Source organism: Bombus vancouverensis, chromosome 17 (assembly GCF_051014615.1).
Source record: "Bombus vancouverensis nearcticus chromosome 17, iyBomVanc1_principal, whole genome shotgun sequence".
Taxonomy (NCBI): Eukaryota; Metazoa; Arthropoda; class Insecta; order Hymenoptera; family Apidae; genus Bombus; species Bombus vancouverensis.
In genome coordinates this window covers 2,037,084-2,064,323 of record NC_134927.1, presented here as the reverse complement: position 1 = coordinate 2,064,323, position 27,240 = coordinate 2,037,084, and the positions used below count along the sequence as shown (strand labels likewise).

General features: G+C 34.6%; 2 protein-coding genes across 2 annotated transcripts in view; both read left to right on the top strand.

Annotated features, from left to right (window-relative positions):
* The window catches only part of DIP-lambda (Dpr-interacting protein lambda), a 385,266-nt gene that overhangs the window by 274,523 nt on the left and 83,503 nt on the right, over positions 1-27,240 (top strand). Inside the window, exon 3 of the mRNA XM_033343551.2 lies at positions 1,172-1,274. Coding sequence (XP_033199442.2) covers positions 1,220-1,274 — 55 coding nt within the window. The 5' untranslated portion in view covers positions 1,172-1,219. The remainder of the gene's footprint in view (positions 1-1,171; positions 1,275-27,240) is intronic.
* On the top strand, positions 18,379-22,477 carry LOC143303871 (uncharacterized). The gene is made up of 2 exons (XM_076625966.1): positions 18,379-18,480; positions 21,662-22,477. Exons 1-2 carry the CDS (start codon positions 18,379-18,381, stop codon positions 22,475-22,477), a joined length of 918 nt encoding a protein of 305 aa, XP_076482081.1.

The following is a 27,240-nucleotide window of genomic DNA, read 5'->3' as shown; positions in this document are numbered from 1 at the left end:
CTTAGACCCACAACGTACGTGGAAGCAACATATTAAAACAATTATAGATGAAATACGGAAAAAAAGAAGATGTACTGGCTAACTAGTCGGAATTCTAAACTCAGCGTAGAAAATAAATTAAAAATTTACAAAACGATAATAAAACCAATTTGCACGTGCAGAATACCAGTGTGGAGGGCAGCAGCAATAAGCCACATAAATGAAAGTAAAAAGATATTCAGAACGATAGTTAACACCCCATGGTATGTCAGAAACGAGGATTTACGCAATGACTTAAAAATATCAATAGTCAAGGAAGAAATCGGTGGATCCGCAAAAAAATGCAAAGAAAGAAGGCTGCTGAAACGAACAAAGAAGAAAACATGCCACCGATCTCGCTGAAGAAATAAAATAGACAAACTGGACATTATTTAGTAGTAAAACTGGAAAAGTTTACCAAATATCCAGCTGGACAGATTGTAAAGCGCAAATTGAGAGTAAAAAAAAAGAGATGATACTTGAAATTTTCTTGCGCGTACTTATAAAAATCACAAATCCTATATGTTTACCACTCGAAATTTCTTGCCCGGTCTGTGCAAATAATCTCCAAATTTGTGGAAAACAGATTTTTTTTGCATATGACAACGATCCTAGTAATCGGGTCGTAAAAATTTTAGAATGAGAATTGTAGGCATTAAAAATATCTATTAAACGAGACGTCACACGTTAAGATTGATTGATTCGTTGAGCCATAAGGGAAGAAGGATTTTATTTTAGCCATGTGCTCCTTCTCTATCTTTCCAGTCTGTATAACAGACCACAATAGGTACATCTATATACAAACATATTTGATAAATCTTTCATTAATATATTTAACTAAAATGTTTTTCACAATTGCTAAATATTTTCTTCTTATAAGAAACAAATTGCATGCGATTTTTAAGATGTTAAGCATTTTTAGTCAAAAGTAATACTGGTAGCTTACCTTTGTTTTATTGATACTCTTTTACGGGTATCGCGTTTAATTCTTATTTACTCATATTATAAGAAAAGGTCTATAATAATCTTGTATCTATAACAAAGTTCCATTTCGTTGTTCTGCTGTTCAAGTATGCGACATATAAAATATATAAATTTTTCTATACGACAAAATAAATAAAACAAAAACAAATCGAGTTTTGTCTACTTTCAGATCATCAAGTAGTGTGCCAAACTGTCATCGCAAAAGTGGTTAATTCTCATGGCAGCACGGAAACTCGCAGCCCTCTTCACCGCAGTTCTGCATCTTTGCTTATGTGAGTGAGTTTTATTTTCTTCGAATAACTGATTGCTGATTTTTCTACAGTATATTCAAAATCACACATTGCCAGTTCGTACCTGTAAATCTCAAATCGCATTTGCAATTTAACAGAAAGCACTGATCGTTTGAAAATAAACTCCACGCAAACGTACGAAAGAAACGAGAATAGCTGTATGGAATAAATTAAAATTTCGCGTTACACAATTGCATCGATTACTGTCGGATTAATTTTCAGGAGAAAACGACAGATGTACCGGGTAGTGTATGGAAATGTATATGCATATCTTATAAAAGAAGTCCAAGTTTAATTTTATTACTCGAATGACATCTAGAAAGAAATTACAATAATTAAAAAGAATAGTGATTAGAATTCAATTTCATCGTTGTTATTAACAATGATCAAAATAAATATATTTTTACCACTACAGCACATAATTAGACTTTTAAAGCAGTCAATACGTTTAGTGCCACTATTGGACAGTAGAATAATTACGGGAGAGGTAGCCTCAAAAGTTGAATAATAAATACTATTTGTAAATATTGCAATAGAAAATTTGTATAAGGATAGGTACCGTTAGTTGAACATTTTATGCATTTTTATTGAAATCAGCTTAAGTTTTAATGTATACTAATGGCGTCAGAAGAGAGCTCCGCCCAACAGTCGTTAAGCAATTTATTCTGACCTTGAATAATAGACGATCCGTGCCGTCTATGCCCGAAGGACCACCTAATTACGACGTATTGGGAACGTTATACTAATTGTGTCTCCAAGATGAGATTGGCTGAACTTTACAACGTGGTGAAATTTACCAAACCGACTGAAGTTTGGTCCTTTTACTTTTAATCTGACTGGTGGCTTTTTGGCTTCTGACTCCGACTCGAAGAATCAAAATTGTTACGCTGGTCACATTCGCCCCACCCAGGAGTCATCCTCCTGATCTAAAATCTTCAAAATTGCTAATTAGCTCAGCATCTCCGCGAGAGTTCCCGGCTCTCTCCCAGGAATCCGTTCTTCTGCAATGGAGGTGAAGTGATCCTCTCCAAGTCTCAGCAATTGATGCCAGTATTTGACATCAGCGCTTGACGCCAATCGAGACCTTTGCGAATACTTAAAGCCAATTCATCGGCAAGTTAGACCAACCCGGAAGCATCTGCTTCCATTTATTCTATTTATACGGAACTGTTTCTCCGTTTGAAAAATCCATTCTGTACAAATATATGCAACCATTTCCATCAAAGTCAGGTTCAACACTCATTTAGCTGAGATTAGCACAGGATTGCCTCGTGAGCAATTTTTCGAAAGGCTCCATCAGGGGCTGTTCTCTCCCCTCTCCTAGCAAAGAGTGGGGATTCGACAAGAGGCGACACTGTTATCCCTAATTGGTTGTTACAATGACTACAGACAAGCGGGATATTTGAAATGACTAAACTCGACGTGTCTCTTTACTTCGCTTTACTCTCTAGTAATTGACAATGCCTTTGTTAATTACTCTCTATCTATATATTACCAATAATGGTTTCCAAATTATTTAAATCAAACTTATAGGATTAAAAAGTTAGGAGATAAGAAATATAATGTAATTATGGCTTCGTAAGTGACATATTCCAAATATATCACACAGGTATATTTCATAAATAAGTTACACAAGCATTTATTACAAATAGATATGTTACAAGTAACTTACGGAGATATTTGATATATTCTCAAGTCTAAACAATTTTGCAACTATTGGCTCGGCATTGCCGATTACCAGATCTCACCATAGGGAAGTTAATATGAGTGGAGATTCGTAGCGAATTTTCACGCAAGTTACCGATCGTTACTGAAGCTTGCCGAATGGACATTTAAATTGGTTGTATCGTTTTATCTCTACCTAGAAGTTGTTTCTTTGTCAGGAGGGTTGCCTTTTGTTATGTATCCCTACTCTTCGTATCGATCGTCACATTACTGTTTTTAATTTCTGCTTGTCGTTGTCAGTTCGTAAACTTATTACGATTGCAACCAAAATTTATTCGTATGACGAATAACAGAAAAGAGAAAAAAAAACAGTAAATACAGGATTAACATTAAACGCTTAATATTACAACGTTGAAAAGGTAGACGCATTTGGTTATTAATATTTGACAGAAATGCAACATTTAACGATCTTATTTATGTTTTTCAACATTTCAAAAACATTTTTGTTTGTTTTTCAATTATTATTCAACCAGCTGAAAACTAGCTTGCACGCGCATTCAATCACCAAACATCGCAATTAAAAAAAATTTTTATCGTAAATAATAAATAATTTGGGAGGAATGTATAATAATACCTTGCCAGGGTATTCTACGCATGAAAATGAGAAAAAAGTATCATACAAACGTAGGCTCAAGAATGCTTTGGTAAAAAATAATAACAAAAGTTCAAAATAACGTTATCCGGCGTGTGTGAGACTCGATAGGACTAGAAAACTTGAGCTTTTTTCACAAATTAAAAGGATTAGTTTACTAAATGAAAAAGTACTAGAATTTGTACAACTTTTTTATCAAAGCCTGTAATGAAAATTTAAACTATACGTACTGTAGATTTATGTGAGTTATATACATGTTGAAAATTTTATCGAAATCGGTTGATGCAGAAACAAGCGGCATGCGTCGAAAGGCGTAAAAGTCTTTAGATTTATTACAGTTATAGGCCAAAAATCGTGGCAAACTGCGATTTTCATCATTTTTAACCGTTTCTAGCTCGTAGCAACGTTAACCGATTTTGATGAAATTTTCAGCGCGTACATGACTGACATACATTTACCAAACATATTTTTTACGTATATAACGCTACCTCTGTACAAACGTATTTGTCAACGCTTACATTAGTACGCTTACATTAGAGATAAAATGAACTTGTCGAATAGTTCCATTCCGAACACTTCTTCCTACATGTATAACGGGTGTCCGGACTTGGTTTTTGGTTTAAACATAAAACTACATTGGTACATATACTTTCTTTGTATATTTTATACATGCAATCTTTGTTTTAAATCGTCCGTTTATACCGCCACCTTTGAAATATCCTAATCTTGCCTATCTCTTTCATTTGGAATTCAGTGGCAGAAATTTTTATTATTTTTTCCATTGTTTATACACCACTATATATATATTGAAGAAAGTTGCGTTAAAATTCATGAGGAGGTAACACATCGACAGATTCACGCGACATACAGTCGGAGACAAAAGTAAGTGGACAGGCAGTGGAAGTCGATATGAATAAAGTTTAATCGAATTAATACTAGTGTTATATTCTTTAGTTTTATGTATTATGTGCTTCTATACTACATAGACTATTTGGTAAACTATTGAAATTAATATTCACAATTTTTTGTAAACTAGCTATATATAACGAAACTTCATTGATATATATTTTCATTATCCACCATTTGTCTTTGACCACCGGCTGTATATGATAGCAAACGTACTTCTACGTATAATTCGAAATCTAAGGCAGAGCATTTTATTTCGTTAATGATAAAATCATCGGTATTGCAGGTATTTAGTACCGGTTGTGCAACACATAGCACAGACGAGCTATACGTATAGACAAATTACCTTATGGGCCTCTGCAGCTCAACGTGACTACCATACCGACGTAGAAATTCGATATTGATTTTAGCGTCCTCTACTCGTAAACGACAGTCACTTGATAAAGTACTTGTTAAAGAAGTATTAGCAAGGGCCAAACAGCATTCATGTGTAAATGCACGTGTACCTATAGAGAGTAGAGACGTTTGATTCGTACGATTAAGGCAATTGCAGACTCGATGCAGTGACGATTTGTGTCGCACGAATATTTCTTGGGTACTTTAGTAATATGTATATGTGTATATTGAATTACAGGAACATATATAAGGGTGGTTGGTAACTGGTGATACAAGCGGAAAGGGGGCGATTCTACGCGAAAAATGAAGTCGAAAATATACAATAAAAATTTTTCGTTTGAGTCTTTTTTTTCGAGAAAGTCGACTTTGAACTTTCGCTCGGTACGTTATAACGGATCTCACTGTAGATCGTTGTCTCGATGGAAAAATTAAAAAAAAAGAATTTAAAAAAAAATTTTTATTCTATATTTTCGACTTCTCTTTTCGCGTAAAATCGCCCCCTCTCCGCTTGTACCGCCAATTACCAAACGCCCTGTATATAAAGAAATAGGCGATCGAGAAAAATGGCGATGGCGTTGCATGCTCTCAACGAACAAAAATTGATTACATATTAAATTGAGTAGTATCAAACATTTTTATTATTAAACAAAATAATTTCAAAGTTATAAAACATCCTTAAAAGATTCTTTCACAAAAATACATCATAGATGTACATATTTTAAAAAATAAAATTTACTGGTCACATGCTCATAATTTGCAGTTTATCTCACGTATTACGTTGGACTCATTTATCTAGAAAAAATTTTTCAGTGATTGTTATAACACGTGTATTTCTTTTTATCTTTCTGATGACCCATTACATCTAAAACTAGAGTAAATTAACTAACTGCTGTAAAGTAAAACGAGAAAAGGGGAAAGAATTCGCAAATTAATTATAAACAAATTAACTGATTGATTTTAATGAAACTAATTGCGAAGATAGAACTGCGAGGAAGTTAGTTTCATAATTACTTTACGACACTTAACTTGCTTATCTGTTTGCCTGTATCTCGCTACTGTCCCGACAAATATTCTTAGATTTTCAGTTATTTCACAGATTTTTGTCATTTTAAAGTGACACGCAATGGAATTTATTGTTCTTAGCACAGTAAGCGTAACAATGTTTTCGTACTCTGTTGGTAACGTTGTGACACGAAAATGGTAACGGGGTTCTAGAGCGCCAGAAATTTAAGCCAAGAAGATACATTGCATGATTGTTCTAGTCTTCATATGTAATAATTTGGTCAATTATATATCTATTATAAATAAATTTGTTTTACGAAGTAAACTTTTTCCGACACTTTGCAATGCAAACAACGAGTATACCATTAAACAATTACGTAATAATCAAACTAAAGTTCACGCCTCATAGTATTATAGACAAGTAGCCAAATGCTAATTCTTCGCACATATTAATTTAAAATTACTATTTCATTGTAACGAAGCATCTTGCGCAACTTAATCGTAAGATACGTTTGATAAAAAACATAATTAAAAATGATACGGAGAAACAGCCCCCACTGTTTTTTATCGATCTTCAGAAAACAAAAAAGGAACTGCGGCATCGAAAAAACATTATTATCTCATTCCAACTACTATGAACGAACAAAGAAATCGTTCAATGTATCAGATGGTAAAAATTTGGCCATACAAAAAATTACTGCAATAAAATTCCAGTCTGAGTGATATGCCAAAAATTACTTCAACGCAATACGAAACAAGAGAACAAACGCAAAAGTAGTGTCGTACGGTAAGTTCAACAAAATACAAAATAATATGTCTACTAAACTGGTAGTTTTTCGCAATTGGTACGTTAATAACTTTTTATAAAGAATCGTGAGCTGCATTGAATAATGTATTAAAAAGTATATGATTCTATTTTGTATAAAAACAAGGTTGACTTTCACACGGCCTTTATGCTCCCGGCTACAGAAAAATTGGTCACGTCAAAATATGCCCAACCTTGAAGCTATCCAACTTTTGTCTGAAACATTTTCCCATCAAATTTAATAACAACAAAAGTGTTTCAGCTTCAACTCTTAGATGCCTCAGCATGTGCGTCAATTAAATAACTAAAACTTGTCAATACGAAATAATTGTCAACGTTTAAAAATTCATGAAAAAGGGGCCGTGAGCAGAAATTAAATTTGTATCGCGGTCGTCGTGGTAATGCGATTGCAGATTTACGATATCATATGATGAAATTTGTGAAATCAAATGGTCTTATTTCATCGTCGATGTACTTGCAGCATTTGATGGAAATAATCTTTATATTGCGGTAGAATGGCGTCGTAACGACCCTGCAACAGCAATGCATCGTCATAGTTGGGCGTAGAGGAGTTTGTAAAATCCACTTAAATCCAGCATGATTTAGTTGGGCACACGACCTCTGAGCTGAATAACGACATAGCCTTTTGAGTAAGTAACAGAACCTCAGGCTTTTTAGACCGATAGGAACGGTTAAAAGGCTATTCGCCACACGGAGCCACTGCCACTTAGCTATGGTACCACATGGATAAATAGAGTTTGTTGTTGCGGTATTTATGACGGCCACGTCGCCCTTCTCGTAAACGTATTTCTCTATATTATGAGAAATCACATTTAAGGATTTATCCAGTGGACTTTCAACGAAATGTAATTACCGATGCGCTAGCTCTGTTTGAAATAAGCAGAAAAAGCTATTCAACACTAATCACGTTAAGATTGATACTTGATAATTTCGTTCTGAGAAAAGGTAAAAACACTTTTGCATCAAACTTGCTACAAAATCGATGCAATTTGCAGTAATTCACAAAGTAACAGTGCGTAAAGATATTGTTACATAATAGATACGGAACTCGCTTTTTATGTTTTTTGTTTTGTTTCGATGTCGACCAGTCGCCGGTGACCAAAAGCCAAGTTCAAACTCGACGACGGAGCTCGGCGACTCGAAGTTGCCAATATCGTAAATATTGTCGAACAGAATGAATGTCGAGGAAAGTGTTGTACTCACAAAGTTGCTTTCAAAGAAAAGGGAAGAAAATACCGAGTGCATTTCTTATTAAAGGGAAACCGTACAAAAAGATGTTTGCCATGCTTCTTAACGACATTAACAAACATGAAAATAAATTTTATAGCTTTACGAGAATGTCGATTAAATCGTTCGATGAGATGTTGAGCGTAATAAAACTATCGATAAGGAAGATGGCTGCGAATATGAGATAGGGTTTGCAGTTTTCTTGGCGAAGAAATAGCTAATAGCTTGGAAATAACTAAGAAGGAAATGCAACAGGCCCACTGAAAAAGAATATGAAAAATAGCACAAAACAGCTACGTACGCATCGTAAAGATACCCAACTATATGCAAAATTCTGTTCCGTCTGCAAGAAAGTTGCTCGTTGTGTAAACAATGTGAATACAACTATTTGATTCAATGCACTTCGTTGGTCACCCACATGTTGCAGTTTCTGAACCTCCTGGTCGCCACGCACTTGCCCTTATACGCAGTAGAAACTCCTCTTACAAAAGTATGTCCGAAATAAAAAATTTCCTTGCTGGTGGTTAGTCGATCGTTTGGGGCATAACGTAGTATGATATTTCTTGACATTCGTTAGCTTTTGATTTAGCTACACAGCTGTGAAGAGGTCAGCCACGAAATTCCCGAAAACTATAATTATTGTTTGTTTAATGTAACTAAGTCTACCAGAAGCGAACTTGAATTGCTAGTATTGCATTTTAGTACTTTTGATATTTTTTAAATTTATATATGTATATATGTTTATATAATATTTGCTGAACATTTCCCATTTTTATTGTTTATGTAGCAATTTATGCAGCTTAATGTAGTACTTTCTTGTTGCATTGCAAAGGACGATGTCTTACCTTCGATAAAAAGGAAATTAGCTTTTCTCTTGTGACTTTACTTTTTAAACAAAGAAAAAAAATGAATAAAAATAAACATGAATTAGTACAAGTTGTAAAATTGTTATTAATTCGTGAAATAAGACTGAAAAAAAAGCAAAAATGTCAACTTTTAAATGGTTCAGATAAGTTAGAAGAATAAGTTGAAATAAGATAATATTTGTTAAAACGAATAAAAATAGGTTTGTCGATTAGTTTTGAAATAATGTAAATAAAGATTTTATAACCGTATTAAAATTCGTATGATTTCAAATAAACATCCGATTTTGCATTATATCCCCCAATAACTTATAAATACAATTAAAAAATAAGTCTTATTGATTATTCCGCATCAGCGAAACTACAAATATACGTCCAAACTGAATAAAATGAAAAAATAGCCAATAAATACATGATTTTATTCGGAAAATGTTTTTTACCGTGTTCGAGAAAATACTCCACTGCTCGTTGGCGGCCAACGATACATTTTAAACATTTTTCTTGTATTCTCCTATCCTACATAGAGCTGTAAAAAAAAACACTTACAAATTGTAAACGCATACACGCACTTGAAAAAGTATCCGTGTGCCGCTCTATACCATAACAATTGTACAATGTTGTACAATTTCAACAGAGAAAACAATAAATAGTTTCTGCATCATTTAGACACTCGAGAAAATAATATTTACTAATGGTTTCTAAACAGAAAGCAATCGCTTAAAAAGGTTTGAACGTTAAAAAACTCTTATTTTACTGTGATATATTCTTAAACAATCACTCAAGCGGAGACTGTCCAAAACCAAAAATGTACAAAATAACTGTAAAAAATTAACTGCCATCATAAACGTGATGTTTTATGCTCCAGGTGTAATCTGTAAATAAATGCACGGTGTGTGTGTGTGTGTAAATCAAAACTCTCACATATGCATCACGTGTTTATATGCTAATATTAATTTCGTATACGTATAATATGTAATATTACATATATGTATATTTCATATACAGGGTAGTACAAGTAGTACGAACGGGCATGGGTAGATTCCTTATGAAAAGATAAACCAAAAATATACAAAAACGATTTTTTCTCGTAGCTTCGTTTTCGAAAAAATTAACTTTGACAGTATTATGAAATATACTGATTAATTAATGCTGTCATTGACGGGCGTTGAACTGCAGAAACTATTTTTTCTCATTTTATGCTTTTAGTATCGACATATCATTATAAATATTCCAATTGATATTTAATAATAGGAAGTTCCCAAAAAATTCCTTATTTTCAACGTTGTTATTATTATTATACTTTACATATATTTATTTATCATGTTTATTTGCAAATTTTATTCCCGGAATTATAACTATTTCATTTACTTATATAGATATTATAATAACATATTGTGATATTGGCAAAATAGGTAAAAATAAATTCCTGGCCGTGTTTTAAAAGAAAAATACTTGAAAATAATAACAATACCTGCTCCTAAAATATTTGAAACCACTGGCAACTAGTACCAACTCTTCCTTTACATGTCATTGATGTAGATAAATTCGCTTGTGGTAATGGAAGATGTATGAATTCCCTGCACAATGGCTCACAGAGGGGCATTTGATTGGAAAGGCCTGGACGCTACAGTTCCCAAAGCGGCCGCGAATGTGTTAATGCGGAAATTACAGAAATTATCGTTTATCTTGTCGTAAACAGAACGTTACTCGCCGAATCACTGAAGCGAGAACTAATGTCGATGAATTTTGAGTCCATATGTGTTCAGGTATCTGTATAGTTTTTTTTCCTAACTGTTACGAATATACGTTCTTTACAATACAAGAAGTACACGAATAATGTTACCCCATGAAAAAGATCCAGCGGAACGAGCTGCGGTTGCAGTCTTGCAGGTTGAATCATCATATTACCAAGATCAATCGTGACATTTTTAATGTTTATGGTCACAAAGACAGGAACGAGGCACTCTAAGTGTCACAAGTATCTCGCGCTCGCGAAGAGTTTTCGAACTGAATTTTCTCCAAAACTAAGCCTCAAACAAAAAATTGTTATTCTATATCTTTGACTTATTGTTTTACAAGGAATCCATCCATGTCCGCTTACGTATACTACTCTTTCATCCTTACTTTGTCTTCAGATTGATATTCTTCAATACCACTTAAGGGTTTATAATATTCGTTTAACAAAATGCAATATGCATTTATGACATGAAACTCCTCGAAACTTCAGCTATGCATCGAGTTCTACCCGATAATTCCTTATGTGTAGGAAATTGTCATCTTCTTTCTTTTCAGTAATGGAGTGCGTTATGATACATGACGACGATTTCAACTTTATCTTTACTGAAACTAAATAATTCGACTCCTCTTGAAACTAGATGCGACTCATTGTTTTTGAAAAGTTTGGCGTTTCTATATATGAAAAAGTTGACCAGTAATTATGTATATTATCTGTACGTACCTGTGTATATATGTCGGGGTGGCGTTGTGGATAGGGTTGTGGGTGTTTGGTGAATCCTCATTGGAATTAGCCATCGTTATTGTATAACAAAGGTGCGGTTTATTAACGCAAGTATGGATACCACAGACTTGACAATCAACCACGGCGATTAGGCACTCGCGACACTAGTGACAATGGTCTTAAGTTCGATAGCGAATTCGCGGTCGAAGGGATGATAGATGTACGTGCTCACAAAATCTTTTCGTCGATGAGATCGCAAGAGAGAATGACTTTCCGTCCCGATGATGCCACAGAGGAAAAACTATGTGGGGTGTGTCTGTCGAGTGTTACAACTATTTCCTTTTTAAGGGGAGCTATACTGTCACTCCATAACTTTGTTAGACCGTTAGAAACGTTCATCCCTTGACCGCGACCTCGTTCGGCGACTGATTGTCGCTTCGAGCCCAAACTCATTATCACAAATTCCAAACAAATAAAATTAAATAGAATGACGACAATTGTTTAATTATGGCTATGGTAGACTTCAGATTACAATTTTACGGATTTTCCCGAAATTCCAAAAGGGAAGGCTCCGGTGTCCTTTCATCTCTGACATATATGTCTGTACATCAATATAATTAAACTCAGAGACTTTGTCATTTCTCTCACTGTGACATCAATCCATCTCACTGATTTATATCCTTTATATTTGTTTAAAACCTAAGAGCGATATCTACTTGTTTCTGTTGCTCAAATAAATCATTGCTAAGGAACAACCGAGTTATTTCCAATATGTTTCCTCGATCATGAACTATCGTGTTCACGATTAGAGTTGGATCATATGCTTCTAACTCAGGTTCCATTATCATTTTCTGACCAATCATCGACTATCGACGATATTGCCGAAACTAACTATATCATCCTCCGAATCGCTCAAAAGCATTCTTGATGTGTGGGAATAAGAATACTATTATCTTCGCTAAACTCATAATCACGTACCTGCATGTCGTTATCTTCAGAACAGTCTGGTAGTTCGCCCATGAACAATTCACTTACATTTTCACCGTTGCTTCTGGACATTTTTAAGGGTATTTTTTTATAAAATAAAACACTATTTATTTTCAAGAACTGTAGAGATGTAGAAGTGTTTTGGCCGAAGAGTCGATAGCAAGTGAGGCTCGGTGACAGTTACGTGGAAGAGGAAAGCTTGTGATGTGTGTGTTTAGAACATGAGAAACCCCGCTTACCCCATGTTTTGTCGTAATGAGCAATAATCCTAAGGAGCGTCTCGATTTCAAGAGAGCTAATAAGTTTATTGCTGGTCCGAGTAAAGTATGTTTACATAGCTGACCACCTTGGCCGAAGGATGAATTATAATATGCTTAGGTCACAGGATGTAGCACCTTATACTTTATTTGTTAATATTTATTTTTTACGCCTTATACTATTATGACTTTATTTAGTCATAACTGATATTGTAATTTGTTAATTAATTTTAACATCACTAAATTAGTGTATTTTGTTATATACTGTACTTTATAAAAACAGAAAATGTAACGCAATTAATTGGGAAACAATAACTGATAATAACAAAAAAAAAGAAAAAAACGCGCTGCTAAATTCGGTCACGCAGCGATGTCCTTCACAGAGGGGAGATCTCCCTATTCGGTTGGCTAAGTGTTAGCAATAATATTTTATAATACTATAATCGCTTTAACTAATTCCACCATCTTTTGATATACTATGAAGGTTCATAGGAGTTGTATAATACGGAGAACCATTAATACGGTGGTCAGAATTTTCTATAGAAGAAGAGGTTCTGAAAATTTCAAGGTTATCTCTTGCGGCGACCTCTCTACACTTATCACCGCAAAGATTTTCATTCAAGACAGCCTCCGAATACTCGTCTTACTATCCTTTCCTAAATGTAGATCCTCTGATCTGACCTTCACTATTTCAGCGTCTAAGATACAGTCATGCAAAGTCGCCTTATCAATGAGTCCACTAGCAGGCTCGGGTGAAATGCTCTCTCTATATCTTTCTGCCCTTTTCCTCCCTTCCTTGCTTCCTTACAACATCACGCTGTATTGTTCTGACAAGAGAAGGACCACAATTGGGCGATTTCGATTTTGTTGGGCAGATTTTAATTCTACGAGTTGTTAATATATTTGTCTTCAATGCTATGCGTAAAATATTCGATGTAGTGATAACTGTCGCCACGATTTTGTTGGCTATTTCTGATGGTGCGACAAAAGAAAAATGTTTCAAATAAAAGTGGATCAGTGTTTGGCAGGCTACAAACTGCTGCTTAGAAGGTTTCCGGAGAGTTATTTTTCGATAAGATGTCACGATCGTCTTGACGTTTTTAAATGACACAACTCGCAAAAGCTCGTTAAAATCAAAGTTAGTCAGTTGGAGTGCTCCCCTTGTAAATGTCAAATATTTCTTGTTTCTCGTAGAATAGAATATGATGATTTCAATAATCTATCTGCTAAATGATTTCATGTTTAATGTATCTATAAAATACTCTGAAGGTATATGGTGTCATACAGGGCATTTCACCTAAGTTGACCATCTTAAACATCTCTGTTATTTCTTATGATAGAAAAAAATATCAGAGGAAGAGAATACTCGTTTGGAAGGGACAAATTTTTTTTATTTATTTATTAAAATTTACAATCGATTTTCGCATTGAGAATTTTCAATAATTTTTTCTGGCGTGGCGTAATGACATGGCTAATTATTTATAATAAGTTAATACTTATTATAGATAGGTATAATTTATAAGTAACTGTTATAAGTAAAAATATTACTTAATATAAGTATCTAATTAAGTCTAGTGTTTAGGTCTAACGGGTAGTGTCTCTTCAGCCTGCGGATCTGGTCCGACGTATCGAGTAATCCAGTAATTAGGGGGTTTCGATGTTTGTTGACTCTTTTGCTATATCTATCACTATATTTTGCTATTTCCTCTTTGACTGTGGGTATCTTAAGGTTGCGATGTATTAGTTCGTTGGTGACATACCAAGGTGCATTTATAATGGATCTTAGTGTGGAAGGGACAAACGAAGGGCAAAAATGTGACCTTGAGAAAACATTTTTCAAAAGATTTCAAGGTCATTTTTAAATGGCGCTGTATATTTTTATTACAACACTCTTGTAGCTCATATAAAAACAAATTCAACCATGTGCATGATCACACGTTGACCTTCTCGTAACCTGCAACGAGAAAATCATGTTTGTATAGAGAAAAGGCAAAAGTAAGATTTGTACGTTTCAATGGAAAATATTTATTTCAGAAGATATTCAAAATGTGCACCATTAACTTCAGTACACTTTTGGACCCTACATTTTCAAATACTTCTATATTAGTTGATATACATCCATGTAGAACCTTTTGTCGCATGTTTTCCGGTGTAATGCCAGAAATACAAATGCATTATTTTTCTTATTTCTATTGACCCTAACCCCAATCATTGTGCGATTACCGAAACAGACTACAAGCAATGGTGTTTCGTGCTATCAGTTTTATGAAGCATTGGAGTAACTCATATCTATTTTTTTTTTTTTCAAACTCGTTTCCTTTGAAAACGAAGCTTTAAACAAAAAATGTTGTGCTTTCCTTCGGTCTATTTTTACATGCAGAATCATTATCCGTTGTACCACGATTTTAGACACACCTCGTGTGTTAACTTTGAAGATATTTTAAATATTCAGTTTTATTCTCTTTCGGGATACCATTTTTGTTTCGCCGCGTGGCCAGATGCATTCTCTGTTTTTTCAGATGCATCATCGTGTTTCACACTTGCCACACTATCATCCACACATTTACACGACTCGCACCGGTCACTACGCAACATCCTGTATATATTGTAACATGTCTGGATTAATTACGTAAGGCCTAGGTTGACTTTTTTAAAAATGAAACTTATTTAATGTGCATATCATTAGCTCAATACATTTTTATATTGTAGTATAAATTAATTGAAATCATCCCCAATTTTTCGTGGCAGAAGTACACGGTGATTTATCGAAAATTATTATTTTTTTTACATGTTTTATTTATTTTTTAGTTTATTATTTAAAATTATTTTTTTCGAATATTCTACATTAGTGGAATGCCATTTATCTGTCAATCTATTCTTCAGTTCATTAACGATGTATTTATTTGGAGGTTTTATAAATTCTAGAATCAAGTTTATCCCATGAATTGCCTATAGAAGGTAGATCTGGAAATTGGGATGGAAAACGCGCAACATACATGAAATGTAATAAAATTTGACAATTTATGGAATGTATTGTATGTATACTTACTAGTAAATGGTTAAAGCGATAAAACGTGTGTCGAAAAGCTTCTGCTGAAATTCGGGAGTAATTAATTCGTCACAAACTAATAAATCTTCTCGTGAGATTTACCTACTATTACAAATTGGGCAATTTACGATTAACGATATAGCAAGGCACAGTGCAGTTTGGAAACCGGATCCAAAGTGGAATACAGCAAAGAATAATTGGTAAAGTTGATCGCATTATAAATTGAAAGTCTATCGTGAAAATGTTGACATATTATGCCAGTAACTCATACTAGTCACTGTATTGTAATAACACACTTACACGATGAGTCTTTCAGTCTTATGGAAACCAATGGAATGATGAACAATGTAATATTTTTGATACATGTACATTTATTGGAATAAATAGCAACAGAAATATCGAGAAATTGGGTGTTTTAACGCGATAATGACTCGAAATATTGAACACCTATTGAACCATTGAACACCTATCAATAGAGGCAACACAGCGTGTAAATAAATTTGAAGATACAAACGAGGTACGATAAAAGAGACAAATCTAATCAACTGCATACCTGGCCTTCGTACTCCTAATACGAAAATTTTATTACAAAATATGAAAAATAACACTGTTATGTTAGCGACAACTTCGTGTCGATATAATGGCAGATAGTTAGCCGCTATTTGGGCTTGCAATAATGTATGACTGGGCCGAAGGCAGGCTGCTTGAGCGAATTTTTGCAAAGCCGATAGCCGAGCTGTTTGGAGGATGCGTGAAACAGTTTGACGAAGGATAAATTCATAGAGACATATACTGAACGTTGCAATGTCAAAGAATAAAAAATAGAGAATCGAGACTTTGTTTAAAGGATCTGGCCATGGAAAGGGCAAGGCGGTGATTGTTAGCTTTCGTTAAGTGGATTGTGAGAGACCGCGCGACGCTTACCCCAGAACTTTAGAGGCGCAAAGTATTAACAAAATTCAATTTTAGCGTATATATGTAATAACGTGAATGCTTAGGCTAAATCGGACGATCGATTCTGGAAAATCGAGTTTATTTTGAGAATAATGAAATTAAATACAATAACAGTTAATAACAAATCTACTACAAATTTTACAAATTTTACCTGGAAAATTGAGAATCGATCTTAAATTAGTGTTCTTCTCTCGTGATCTATTCTATTCAGCAAATGACTGCCGGTAAAACAAAACAAAAGTAAAAATGTCGCTTGACGGGTAGTTTGAATTCTATACAATTTCCATATACATATATTACGAGATAAAGCATGAAATTCTTTCGTAACACAAAGTGACTAGAAACTTTTGAGCACGTCAAATTACCAGTTTTGTAATTAAGTATACCTAGTGTAGTAATGATAGAGTGTCGTTCATATATAGAACTTTGTGACTCGATGTACGAGGTTGAGAAGTAAAGGGGCAGTGTGCGTTTCTGTTCGTACACTCACTCTATTAGCTGTCAGGTATGGAGACAGCGCATAATGTAACTTTTGCAAGGACGATGACGGCAGTAACTCGAGACGCAGCAAGCGCCAATGTGGATCAAAGTACGTGCACGCCACTAATAATAATTAACCTGTTAACTGCGGAGTTCAGTTTCAAAAATCCTTTACGGGGTGCGCCGGTAAAGCGAAGCAACGACGAGTAACACGTCGACCGCAGGGTAAATGCTCCTATTATAAATTTTACGAAGAGAGTAAAGCAAAACGGGCAAGGATTACATTTTTATTCGATAAAATATCGACAATTCGTTGTTGGAAAAAGCTATCGTTATTGAAAACTTCAAAATTACCAAAAGATAATTAGAGAAATAGCCGATGCATTTGGGAAAATAATCAATTCAATTTATAAAAAGTAATACACGTTGTACGGAGCATAGCCGATATAGCAAAGAAAATAGTCCAAATAATCAAACTTCCTTCTTTTTCTCAAACTCTTGTTTTTATAAAAGACAAATAATGTATGTATTTACTGGATGTATAAAGGGAACATACCACTAAATGTCACTTATATTACTTCTTACTAGAAATTTTTCATTTTTATATTAAATAGTATTTTTTTGTTTTACACGACGAATATGCACGCCAACCGCACCGAAATAAAGTTTTGCATTGACGTGTATACGCAGTTTACTGATTCAGAGAAAGAGACAATGCTTTGCCACTGTTGCCATAATTGTGATTTGCTATCACAGAAAAAAAAAAAAAAATAAATGGCGGTAAAGGAAGAAAAATTTGGACGTTGTAGTTTCGTATATTATCGTTGTACGCATATAAGTGAGTGAAAATTTGTTTTCTAGAGTTAAAAGGCTCGACATAATAACAATAAACAGTAAGTGCTTGTTTATTTACATAATTACCCAAAAATAACAGTCGTAGTTAGATTAATCTAGGAATTATATATATGTACTCATAAAATATTATACACAAATAGTTATCATTACGACAATTGTGAGAAAATGTGACGTTGTGACATTTGTGACAAAATCACTCTCCAAGTACTTATTTGATATCTTACACCTATATCAAGTACATTCACTCATTTGCTAATTTAGATAATTTATTTATATTTTTATATAATATATATATTTATGTAATATTTTATTAAATTTAAATTATACCCAGATACGTCAAAACAGAAATTACACCAAACAAACCCCATTGACCAATATGGAAGAGATAAATTTACAAATGTTAGTATTAAATAAACGACATAGAATCTCGTACAGGTGAAATGATAAGCTTACGGTACCTATGAGTAGAAACATAACTCACTATATGTAGATAATTTGGTTAATGCAAAATGGTACCTAAGCCGAAGCAATATCCTTGCAGATCGCCGAGATTTCTCGGATCGACCAACTGGTTACCATTGAGTGTGAAGGCGGTTCAACTTTTCTTTGCGGTAGGAAAAATGGAAAAGAGCATTTAGAAATTATCTTCTCGCGGCGAATATAGATAAGCCAGAACGAGTAAGAACAACTTTCCAACATACAGACTTGTTCCAGAAAATTTACCATGACACTCTTAACACTGATACACAGATACAGATGCAGATACAGATGTCGACATGTACAAAATTGCAGTGGAAGACTAGTACTATTCTCCTAAGCAAAGTCAAATATACGAGAGATACCTGTGAAAATTAATGAAACAAGAGCCAGGGGAGAGATTTGACAAGTTTCTTATAAGATTCCGCCACCAGAACTGTCTAAAGTTTGCAAAAAAAAGATACTTTTGCTTGTATGAGAAGAAATTATACTTATCACGATTTTCAGATCACGGAAACTTTGTGACAACTGGCAAAATTCCGTAAATTCCAATGCTAGAAAGCAAAGTTTGGTTCTACACTGAGAAAAGACAAAGTACGGGCAAAGGAAATTGTATCACGAGCGGCAAACTCACCCATCGCCAATAAAATGCTTTCTGTAAACATACATTTTTTCCAGAGGCTACGTTCCTGAACGAAGGGACTTGTCTATATATACAACCTCGGTACAACCTTTCCAACAGACATTTTGTTCCAACACTTTGTTCTTATAAACATCAATTTCGCGATATTTGTGATTGGTCAGATAATGTTGAAAATTTGAATAATTCTTGATCAAAGTAATACTAGAAAAGCTGTGGTGAGTGCACTGTTTATAAGAAGATACTCTTTATCGTGTGAAATTAAAGCGAACACATGTGGTTGCGAAAACAAAGAACTGATAATTGCTAAATACACATTAAATATAACTTGATACCAACTAGGCTAATTTAAGAATCTACAATAAAAAGGTTTACGCAATGTGTTATTTTACTACAATTTTGTGCTTTTTACGCGGATATCTTATATAATTTGTCGCAACTGCGATTCACATACTTTTCTCATCCTTGCAACTATTCATAATCTATGCGCGCTTTTCATTCTATTTGCCACGCATATTCCTATCTAATAATTCACACGCTAGATTATATTCTATTATTCTTACAGAACTTTGCTTCCATCCAGATTTGAATTAAATTACGATAGATCAGTTTAGGCTATGTGTTAGGATGGAGATTACATTAAACCATAGGTTAGAGTTATATCTAATAATTCAGTTTATCATTTATCTTTGTATTATCGCGATTTATTTTTACTTTGATTAAAATATCGATTATATACAGAGTTGACTCGAAAAAATAAGAAAATAATGTTTCCACGTGTTTAGCTAAGAATTGGCCTAATTTATTAGCCAAATTTATTTTTCTCGGAAGCAAACTACGTTTCCGATTAATTTTCACGCGTAGAGTAATCTTCCGCCGATTATTTTATTTACTTTTGATCAGTTCGGAATTGGCAACGTTCTTGTTCATATTTTTCCATAAGAAAATTTTCTCATGCCCGCATGTACATGTTACTCCAGCGCAAGCTTTATATGTTAGTTTTTATTGTTGGTTTATAATACGAAATAAATAAAATCAATGATTAGATTATATTTACCGAAGCAGATTCCCGAAGACTATAATTTTGTGGTATGAAAGATCCTGAAAAAACAATATGACACATATTATTGAAAATACGTTTACGTACATACAGCGGCTCACGACGGTATCCGAACACTCCTCAAAACGGAAGAACTTTTTTATAGCTGGACCAAACGACTCGAACTTTCTTGATGGGCTAAAAGGACTAGTTGACTAGATGATGAGCAAGAAGGAAGAGGTTACTTTTTACAACGTTTTTATCCGGCCCTGTAATAAAAGTTTAAACAACACATTTTAAAGAGTCGAAATAGATTGATGTGGAAGCAAGCAACAGGCATCGAAAGACGGATAAAAGTGTAGATTTATTGCAATCACAGGACAAATATCGCAGAAAACCGCGATTTTCGTCATTCCTGACTGTTTTTCAACGGGTTTTGCTTCTAGCCACGATGAAATTGTCAGCACATAGCTGACATAACTGCTAAAAATGTGTTGTTGAAATTCTCATCACAAGCTCAGGCAAAAGAATCGTAAAGAGTGATCCTAATTTTTTTCTTTCCAATTGCAATCGATTGCATTGTTCCCTTCGTCTGGACAATTAATCCTTCCAACTTGCCAAAAAAACTCAAGTCGCTTGGCGCGGCTTTAGAAAAATTAGTCTGCTGTGAAAGGCAGTCGAATGCTTTCATGAGCCACTATATATGTACAGTTTTCACTTCGAAATAAGCAGTGCGCTCGAGACCGGTGTATCGCGGACTACGAATCAGGTACAGTCGATACAGGTATGCTGTTTGGCTTGGCTTTGTTCTCGAACGGGACAAGAGAGAATATGCAGAAAGAACGAGAAGCTGGAGATAACGGCGAATCATAAAGTGGTCGGACGACCAGCGTTATTGTTCGAAAAAGGATAGAACAAGACACAGGACCTGTTGTCCTGGTATCTAAGCGATGGATGAAACGCTCTTATTTTTTTATAATTACTGTAGTATGAGTGTAGTATGAGTATTTGCCACAAGAATGACATGACTGAAGAATCACGATTTTAGGGAAACCGAGTTTGAATATTTTGTATTGTATCAAACGTAAACAAAAGACAACGGTACAATTGCCCTCATATACTTATTTTTGGAAACTCACTTATCAGGCTTTACCAGCAAGAAGTACAAAAAAGATCCACTTTTTCTATATCAATAACTGAAAAACTTCAAATTCTGAGTTATGTCATTGTCGCAGCCTATCATTATTGCTAGTATATTGTTATCAAGTTATAAATAATACACGGAATATTTAGTCAAAAATGTTTAAAACGTTCCCTAAACTGCCGATGTGAATACAAATATAAAACAATAAAAGATACGGATAATTAAGACTATCAAATTTAAAGAAAAATTCCATGTTTATCGCAGTCGGGTAGTATACATTTACATCAAATAATTAGATGATGAATAGGTGCCGTTTGTGTTTGTCGTAAAAATAGCGATATGTTCTTTGACGAGGTCACATGAATATTTTTTCGGAAAAACAAATGTTTTTACCTGAATCGGAGCACAAAATTCCTACAATTCTGAGGTTGGTCGCAGTCTCTCGACAAGTACTGATCGAGCAGTACGAGACAGTTAAAACGGCGCGGAAAGTTCAAGTTACGAAGTATCGTGTTTTCTTTAATCATGTCAGAAAACCGAAGGAAGAGAAGAACTTTCCTCTCGGTGCAACACAAGAACGCGATTGTTGAAGAATTGAAGACAGGGGTGTCAGTGAAATATTTAGCTCGTCAGTATGGAGTTTCGCGAGATGTCATACGTAGTATTTGTCGCGATAACGAACACTTGATACGTCTTAGAAAGCGAAGAGGCCATTCATCAAAACATAAAAATCGAAGAAGATCTTCGAACGAAGAAGTGGAAGATCGTTTGTATACGTGGATCCTGGATCAACAAGCAATAGGGGCAGAATTAACTGATCCATTAATACAAGAGAAAGCAATCGAACTGTGTGGTGAACAGGAAGGAAGTTCGCTTATTGGAGACAAGAGATGGTTAGCCGAATTTAAGAGCCGATATAAACTCGGCGCAGTGCGAGTTCGTAGAGCAGAAACAGCTTCAAGAGAGGAAATTGAAGAAAGAATCAGAGATGTTTCCAACGAAAGTTACAATGAGGAGGAAGTTGATGAATATGGCATTTATGATGAAGATCCTGTAGGAAGGTTTGACGATGATGAAGGTATTCCAGAAAATGAGCAAGAAGAAGAGATAAGCGAAGAAATAAACGAAGGAGAAGAAGACGAAAACGAAGCAGCAGAAGCGGACAAATCGGAATTAAGTTTGATAACAAGAAAGAAGGCAGATTTAAACTTGCTTAGAAAAATTATAAGGAAATACGCATATAATAATCAAGCGGTGTTAATAATGGGAGAAGCAATAATAAACATTTTATACAGTGACATGACATAGACGAAGGAAAGCCTTCCTTCAGTAATCGTAACTTAAAAAGACTATTTTCTGTCAAACAAAAGTAGAGGAAGATGGAAAGTAAATTTACTCAAACATTAATTTAAAGACTCAATCTTCGTTTATCTAGCTTCAATCGACAATCCTTATTTGGATATTACTGTATGCTTCATTATGATTCGGATCAAAGTCGGTTAACTTGGGTGATAGTTACTCAAAATCGAAATATCGTAAAATGTTTTCCAAATGTTTTCCATCTTGTTCTAAACAGTAGTATGATCCATTTACAAATTCAACTGTTTTTAAAATAAAGCAATGTCGTAAAAAAGCACATTGTCATTGATTTTACCTTATCGCTAATAATGACCAGAAAAATTAAAGGAACTTACTTTCTGTTGCATAATTTTCCTTCCGTTACTTTGGAAATAACAAAAACTGAAATAAACTTTTAATCGAATAAATATCTTTTCAAGGTAAGGTTTACTAAAAAAATGTTTCCTATAAAAGTTTCTTCTTTCTTCCAGTAGAATAAGAATCTCTGAAGAAAAGGTAGACTTTCCATTTAAAACCAGCAAAGCTGATCTTCAAATGACTTGGAAAACAGCTGAAAAATAAGAAACGAGTGACATATAACGTACTTTTCGAGATATGTAACTGATCGTGAAGTCCTCAAATATATATAAGTCCTGTATAAATATATATAGTAATATCATATATATAGTAACATCGCTGGAGTGAGAAAACATTATACATATTCTATTCTTCTTCTACTAAACGTCGTCGCTGCTCGTTCGACCATAAAGATTTATGTCTCATCGCTTTCATGGACTCCACTCGTTCTCGAATCTCCCACTCTGCCAGCGATTTCAAATAACGAGGAGGGGATGGCGAGTTTGCTTATTTCGAGGCCAAATTCATCCCTGAAACCAAAGCCAAACCGTGGTTGCATGTATGTACAGGGTGTTGGGAAAGTAGGTGTCACGATTATCGCAGCGAGATTCCACATACTCGGTTGCTCTTAAAATTTGAAGGTAAATTTTTTGTTTGCGCCATATTTTACTCGTCACGAGAATCAAACTTGCCAATGGAGCCGTGGGTTGCGACCCGATGGTTCTCTTGAAAAAAGCTATTAAAGTTCCACTAGCTCTTACCACCACGTTATTTACACGTTTACATTTTAAAGTCATATAGAATGTAAATAATGAGATATTAACGAGGAAACAATGCGTAAAGTAGTGCGACCTGAACAGAATAAAGCATCTAACATCATAATTTCAAATTATTACAAAATTATACGCACCGACTTTTTCCCCTTCTGACGAATAGAATACGTTGCAATAAACAAAGCTGATCTTGAATATTAAAGTTTAGGTCACTTTTGCACCAAGCTGTTTTTATAAACCTCCGCTAATTCCAAGGCGTAGAAAAGTATATTTGTATTAAAACATATTTTTTACATCTTATACATTGTACATATGTTGTACATAGGACAGGGTGTCCTATATAACGTTATCACCTAAAATATCTCGCTTGCGTTCGATAGCATTAAACGATATTTCAGGTACAGGTTGAATGGTTTTGAAAGGGACATAATTTGGCACGATTAGTGTTTCCGCACGTGAACGCGTTTTGGACAAAGTCGATCCGGCTGCACATTTTGTACAAAAACGGATTGACCTATTTGTGTCGAAAGACTATTAGTTTAGCAGATATTTCAACATTAATTTGTCAAATTTGACGTCTGAAAGAAGCGATATTCTTGTGTTTACGTTGTCTTTCATAAATAAGTTAATGCTCTTATTTTTATAGAGAATCCTGGGATGCTTCGATTAATGCATTAAAAAATATGACCCCGCTTAAAAAAATAAAGTTGACCTTGAAGTCACCAAAACACCTTCGCGTATAAGAAAAGTGCATATTCCTTATGAAGTGCCGCTCAAAACTATGCAACTTTTGTATAAAAACATTTATTCTACTACGCATACTTTAAAAGTTATTCGGAGTGTGCAAGTTGAGTGGACCACCCTGTATACAATTAGGATATTATACATATTGGAAGCGAAGGAAAACTTAATTCAGCGCAGTAATCGTCTCAACAAAAAAATAAAGTTTCTAAATTTTTTAGTTTACTGTTACAATGATAATGATACCAAACATGGCTGTATTTAAATTGATTTCTATTTTCTAAAATTAGTTTGTCTAAGTATGAATTTTGTTAAATGTATCGCTATGTCTCTCTGTTTCTCATCCTCGTACTCGAGACATACGCAGCAAAGCGATTCAAAGTCGAGTAATACCGGTGAATTTGCAGAAAATCATCGTTGATAACTTTTAAGTTAGATGTAAAAGAAAATGTCGAATACGTTAAGAACAAATAATCCCAAACGAGATAGAGGAAGGATCGTAACGTTTGTAAAAATGCAAATAATTGCATTGTAATTGCATTGTAGCGAAATGTAGCTTACAGGAAAAAGTGCACAGAAGCGGCTGCGCTTATTTTTCACCGTAGCTCCGTGAGGTTGCAGGAAGATAAAATTGAGTTAGGTCAAGACGCTTTTCTTCATTGTATGGAGAACAGCGACTTGTGCCTCTTGTGAGTTTTTTTTCTTTCATTACTATTTAATTCGTACTTTACAATTTGTCTAGCTGGACATTCGGTAAATTTTTCTAGTTCTTATGAGTGGCGTTATGTTTAAGCTTCCCTGGCGACAACTACAATCGCTCCGTGTTCTCGCCTACCATCCACATACGTTGGCGACGGAAACTTTTTGCAACTTGGTTTTGTGTTACGATAAGTATAATATATACGGTACATATATATATCATGAACTGTAGATATTTCAAAGATAACATATCTGTGATAGATCGTAGTGCGTTGGCTTTTCTTCGACGAGGAATTGCCAAAGGACGAATATTATGTGACATTTGAATCTCGAGCGAGATGCTGCTTTCATACCACCGAACGAGATGGTGCTAGCATATACATAGTAGGTTAAAGAAAACAAGGTCTGGCGGCCGCGGAATGAGAGCGGGACGAATGAACAGCAGAAGCGAGGAGCGGAGTGCGGACGAGGAAGTCTGCCCTGAGGGTCGTAGAGCAACGTGCGAAAGTATAAACAGAGCAAGAGCGATAGAGTTTGACATTCTCCCCTCTTTCTGTAATTTTTTTTGCTGTACTCGCCCATTGTGAAAATAAACAAAGCTACGACGATTAATATTCGTATATAATATAACTTCCTATTTAGAATAGAAATAAGAATGATTTGCTTTATACTCCTACTCTTTAGTAGAGAATTAGCCTACATCGAAAGCAAAACAGAATTGATTGTGAGCTAGTATGGTGTCAACCGTTTCCGAAAACTCTTTCACATTTTGTTAACGAACGATTATTTGATGTTTTTCTTGAAATTGTTGAGGAATACGGAGGAATTTACGATGAGATACATTTAATACTTTACGATTATCACGTTTCATTTGATAGAAAAACACTCGACACGACTAGTCTCAACAATTCTAAGGGCAAGTGAATGGAAGCATAGCAAGTTCTCAACGCGAAAGCCGAACGTTTGCCGAGCGTTCGAGCGTCTAGCAAAAAAATTTCACAAAAACTTGCTACCCATAAAGGGAACTATATACCCTGTGATATATTTGACATTTTTATCTTAACAATAATCAACAGAATTGTACACGAAAGAATCTTTTACGTATCTAAATGTTCTTTATTTCTTTATTTGTGGTAACTTAAAGGAAAGTTCTGAAACTTTCTCACTCCATAGTATATAACTGCACTGCCGTCCGCACGTGATTGTAGTACCCTGCGTGTATGTTGCACTGTTGCTATTCTCGTTTAGTCTGGCGCGTGTGGGTTCCGAGCTACATGCACGTTCCATGTCTGTCTAGACGGAATCATGACACAACTGTTGTCAGTTTGAACGAATAAATCCACCTTTAGGTGGATGACCCTGTAGATATAAAAACCAAAGAGAGCAGCTACGAATTTTGAATTCTCCAGAAAAACAAGCCACATTTTAATGCTTTGAAATTAATTTTGTTCATTTTTCATGAAAGTGAAAAGATTTTTGAGATTTGGATAAATTATCTCAGTCTTTATCTTTCATTTAACACATAATGCTAATACAAGCAAAGTCGACGGTTTGGAGTTTGCATTTACGCGAGCTGGTCGTGTGGCAGTTTTTCCTTGGTTGTGAATAATAACGATTATGACGATGGTTGTAAATAATGTAATCAGGAGAAAAACAGTATCGATCGCTCCAAATTGTTCGCTTTATCTTAGGATAGAGTCGGTAGAAATTAAAATTAACAAAATGAGTTGGTAGTGCAAATAAAGCGTAATAAGAGGAGGGAGATTAATTTCGTCAAATTCAACAATGAGAATTAATCGTTTGTAAGAATACAAAAATATTGTAACTCGCAGGAAACGAAAAATTGCCGTCCAGTACCGATCAATTATGTAACTAGTAGATTTTTACTCTAAATGACTAACAATGTTAAAAAAAAGATGTTAGAATACACAGTCTTATCCAAATTTGATTTTTACATATATCACAGGTAAAATAATTAATATTTTCTTGATCTGTGCATTCGACGAGTACCTGTCTTCGCATTCGTCGTTTTTGAAATATTGAAAGCCTTAGCGGCTTGTCTTTGGGTCATTTTATTTTCGAGAAGTAGCTTCAAAGCCGTATTTTTCTCTGCGTTGGAATTTCAGACATTTTGCCGAGGGAGAAGGTAGAAAAACATCTTCT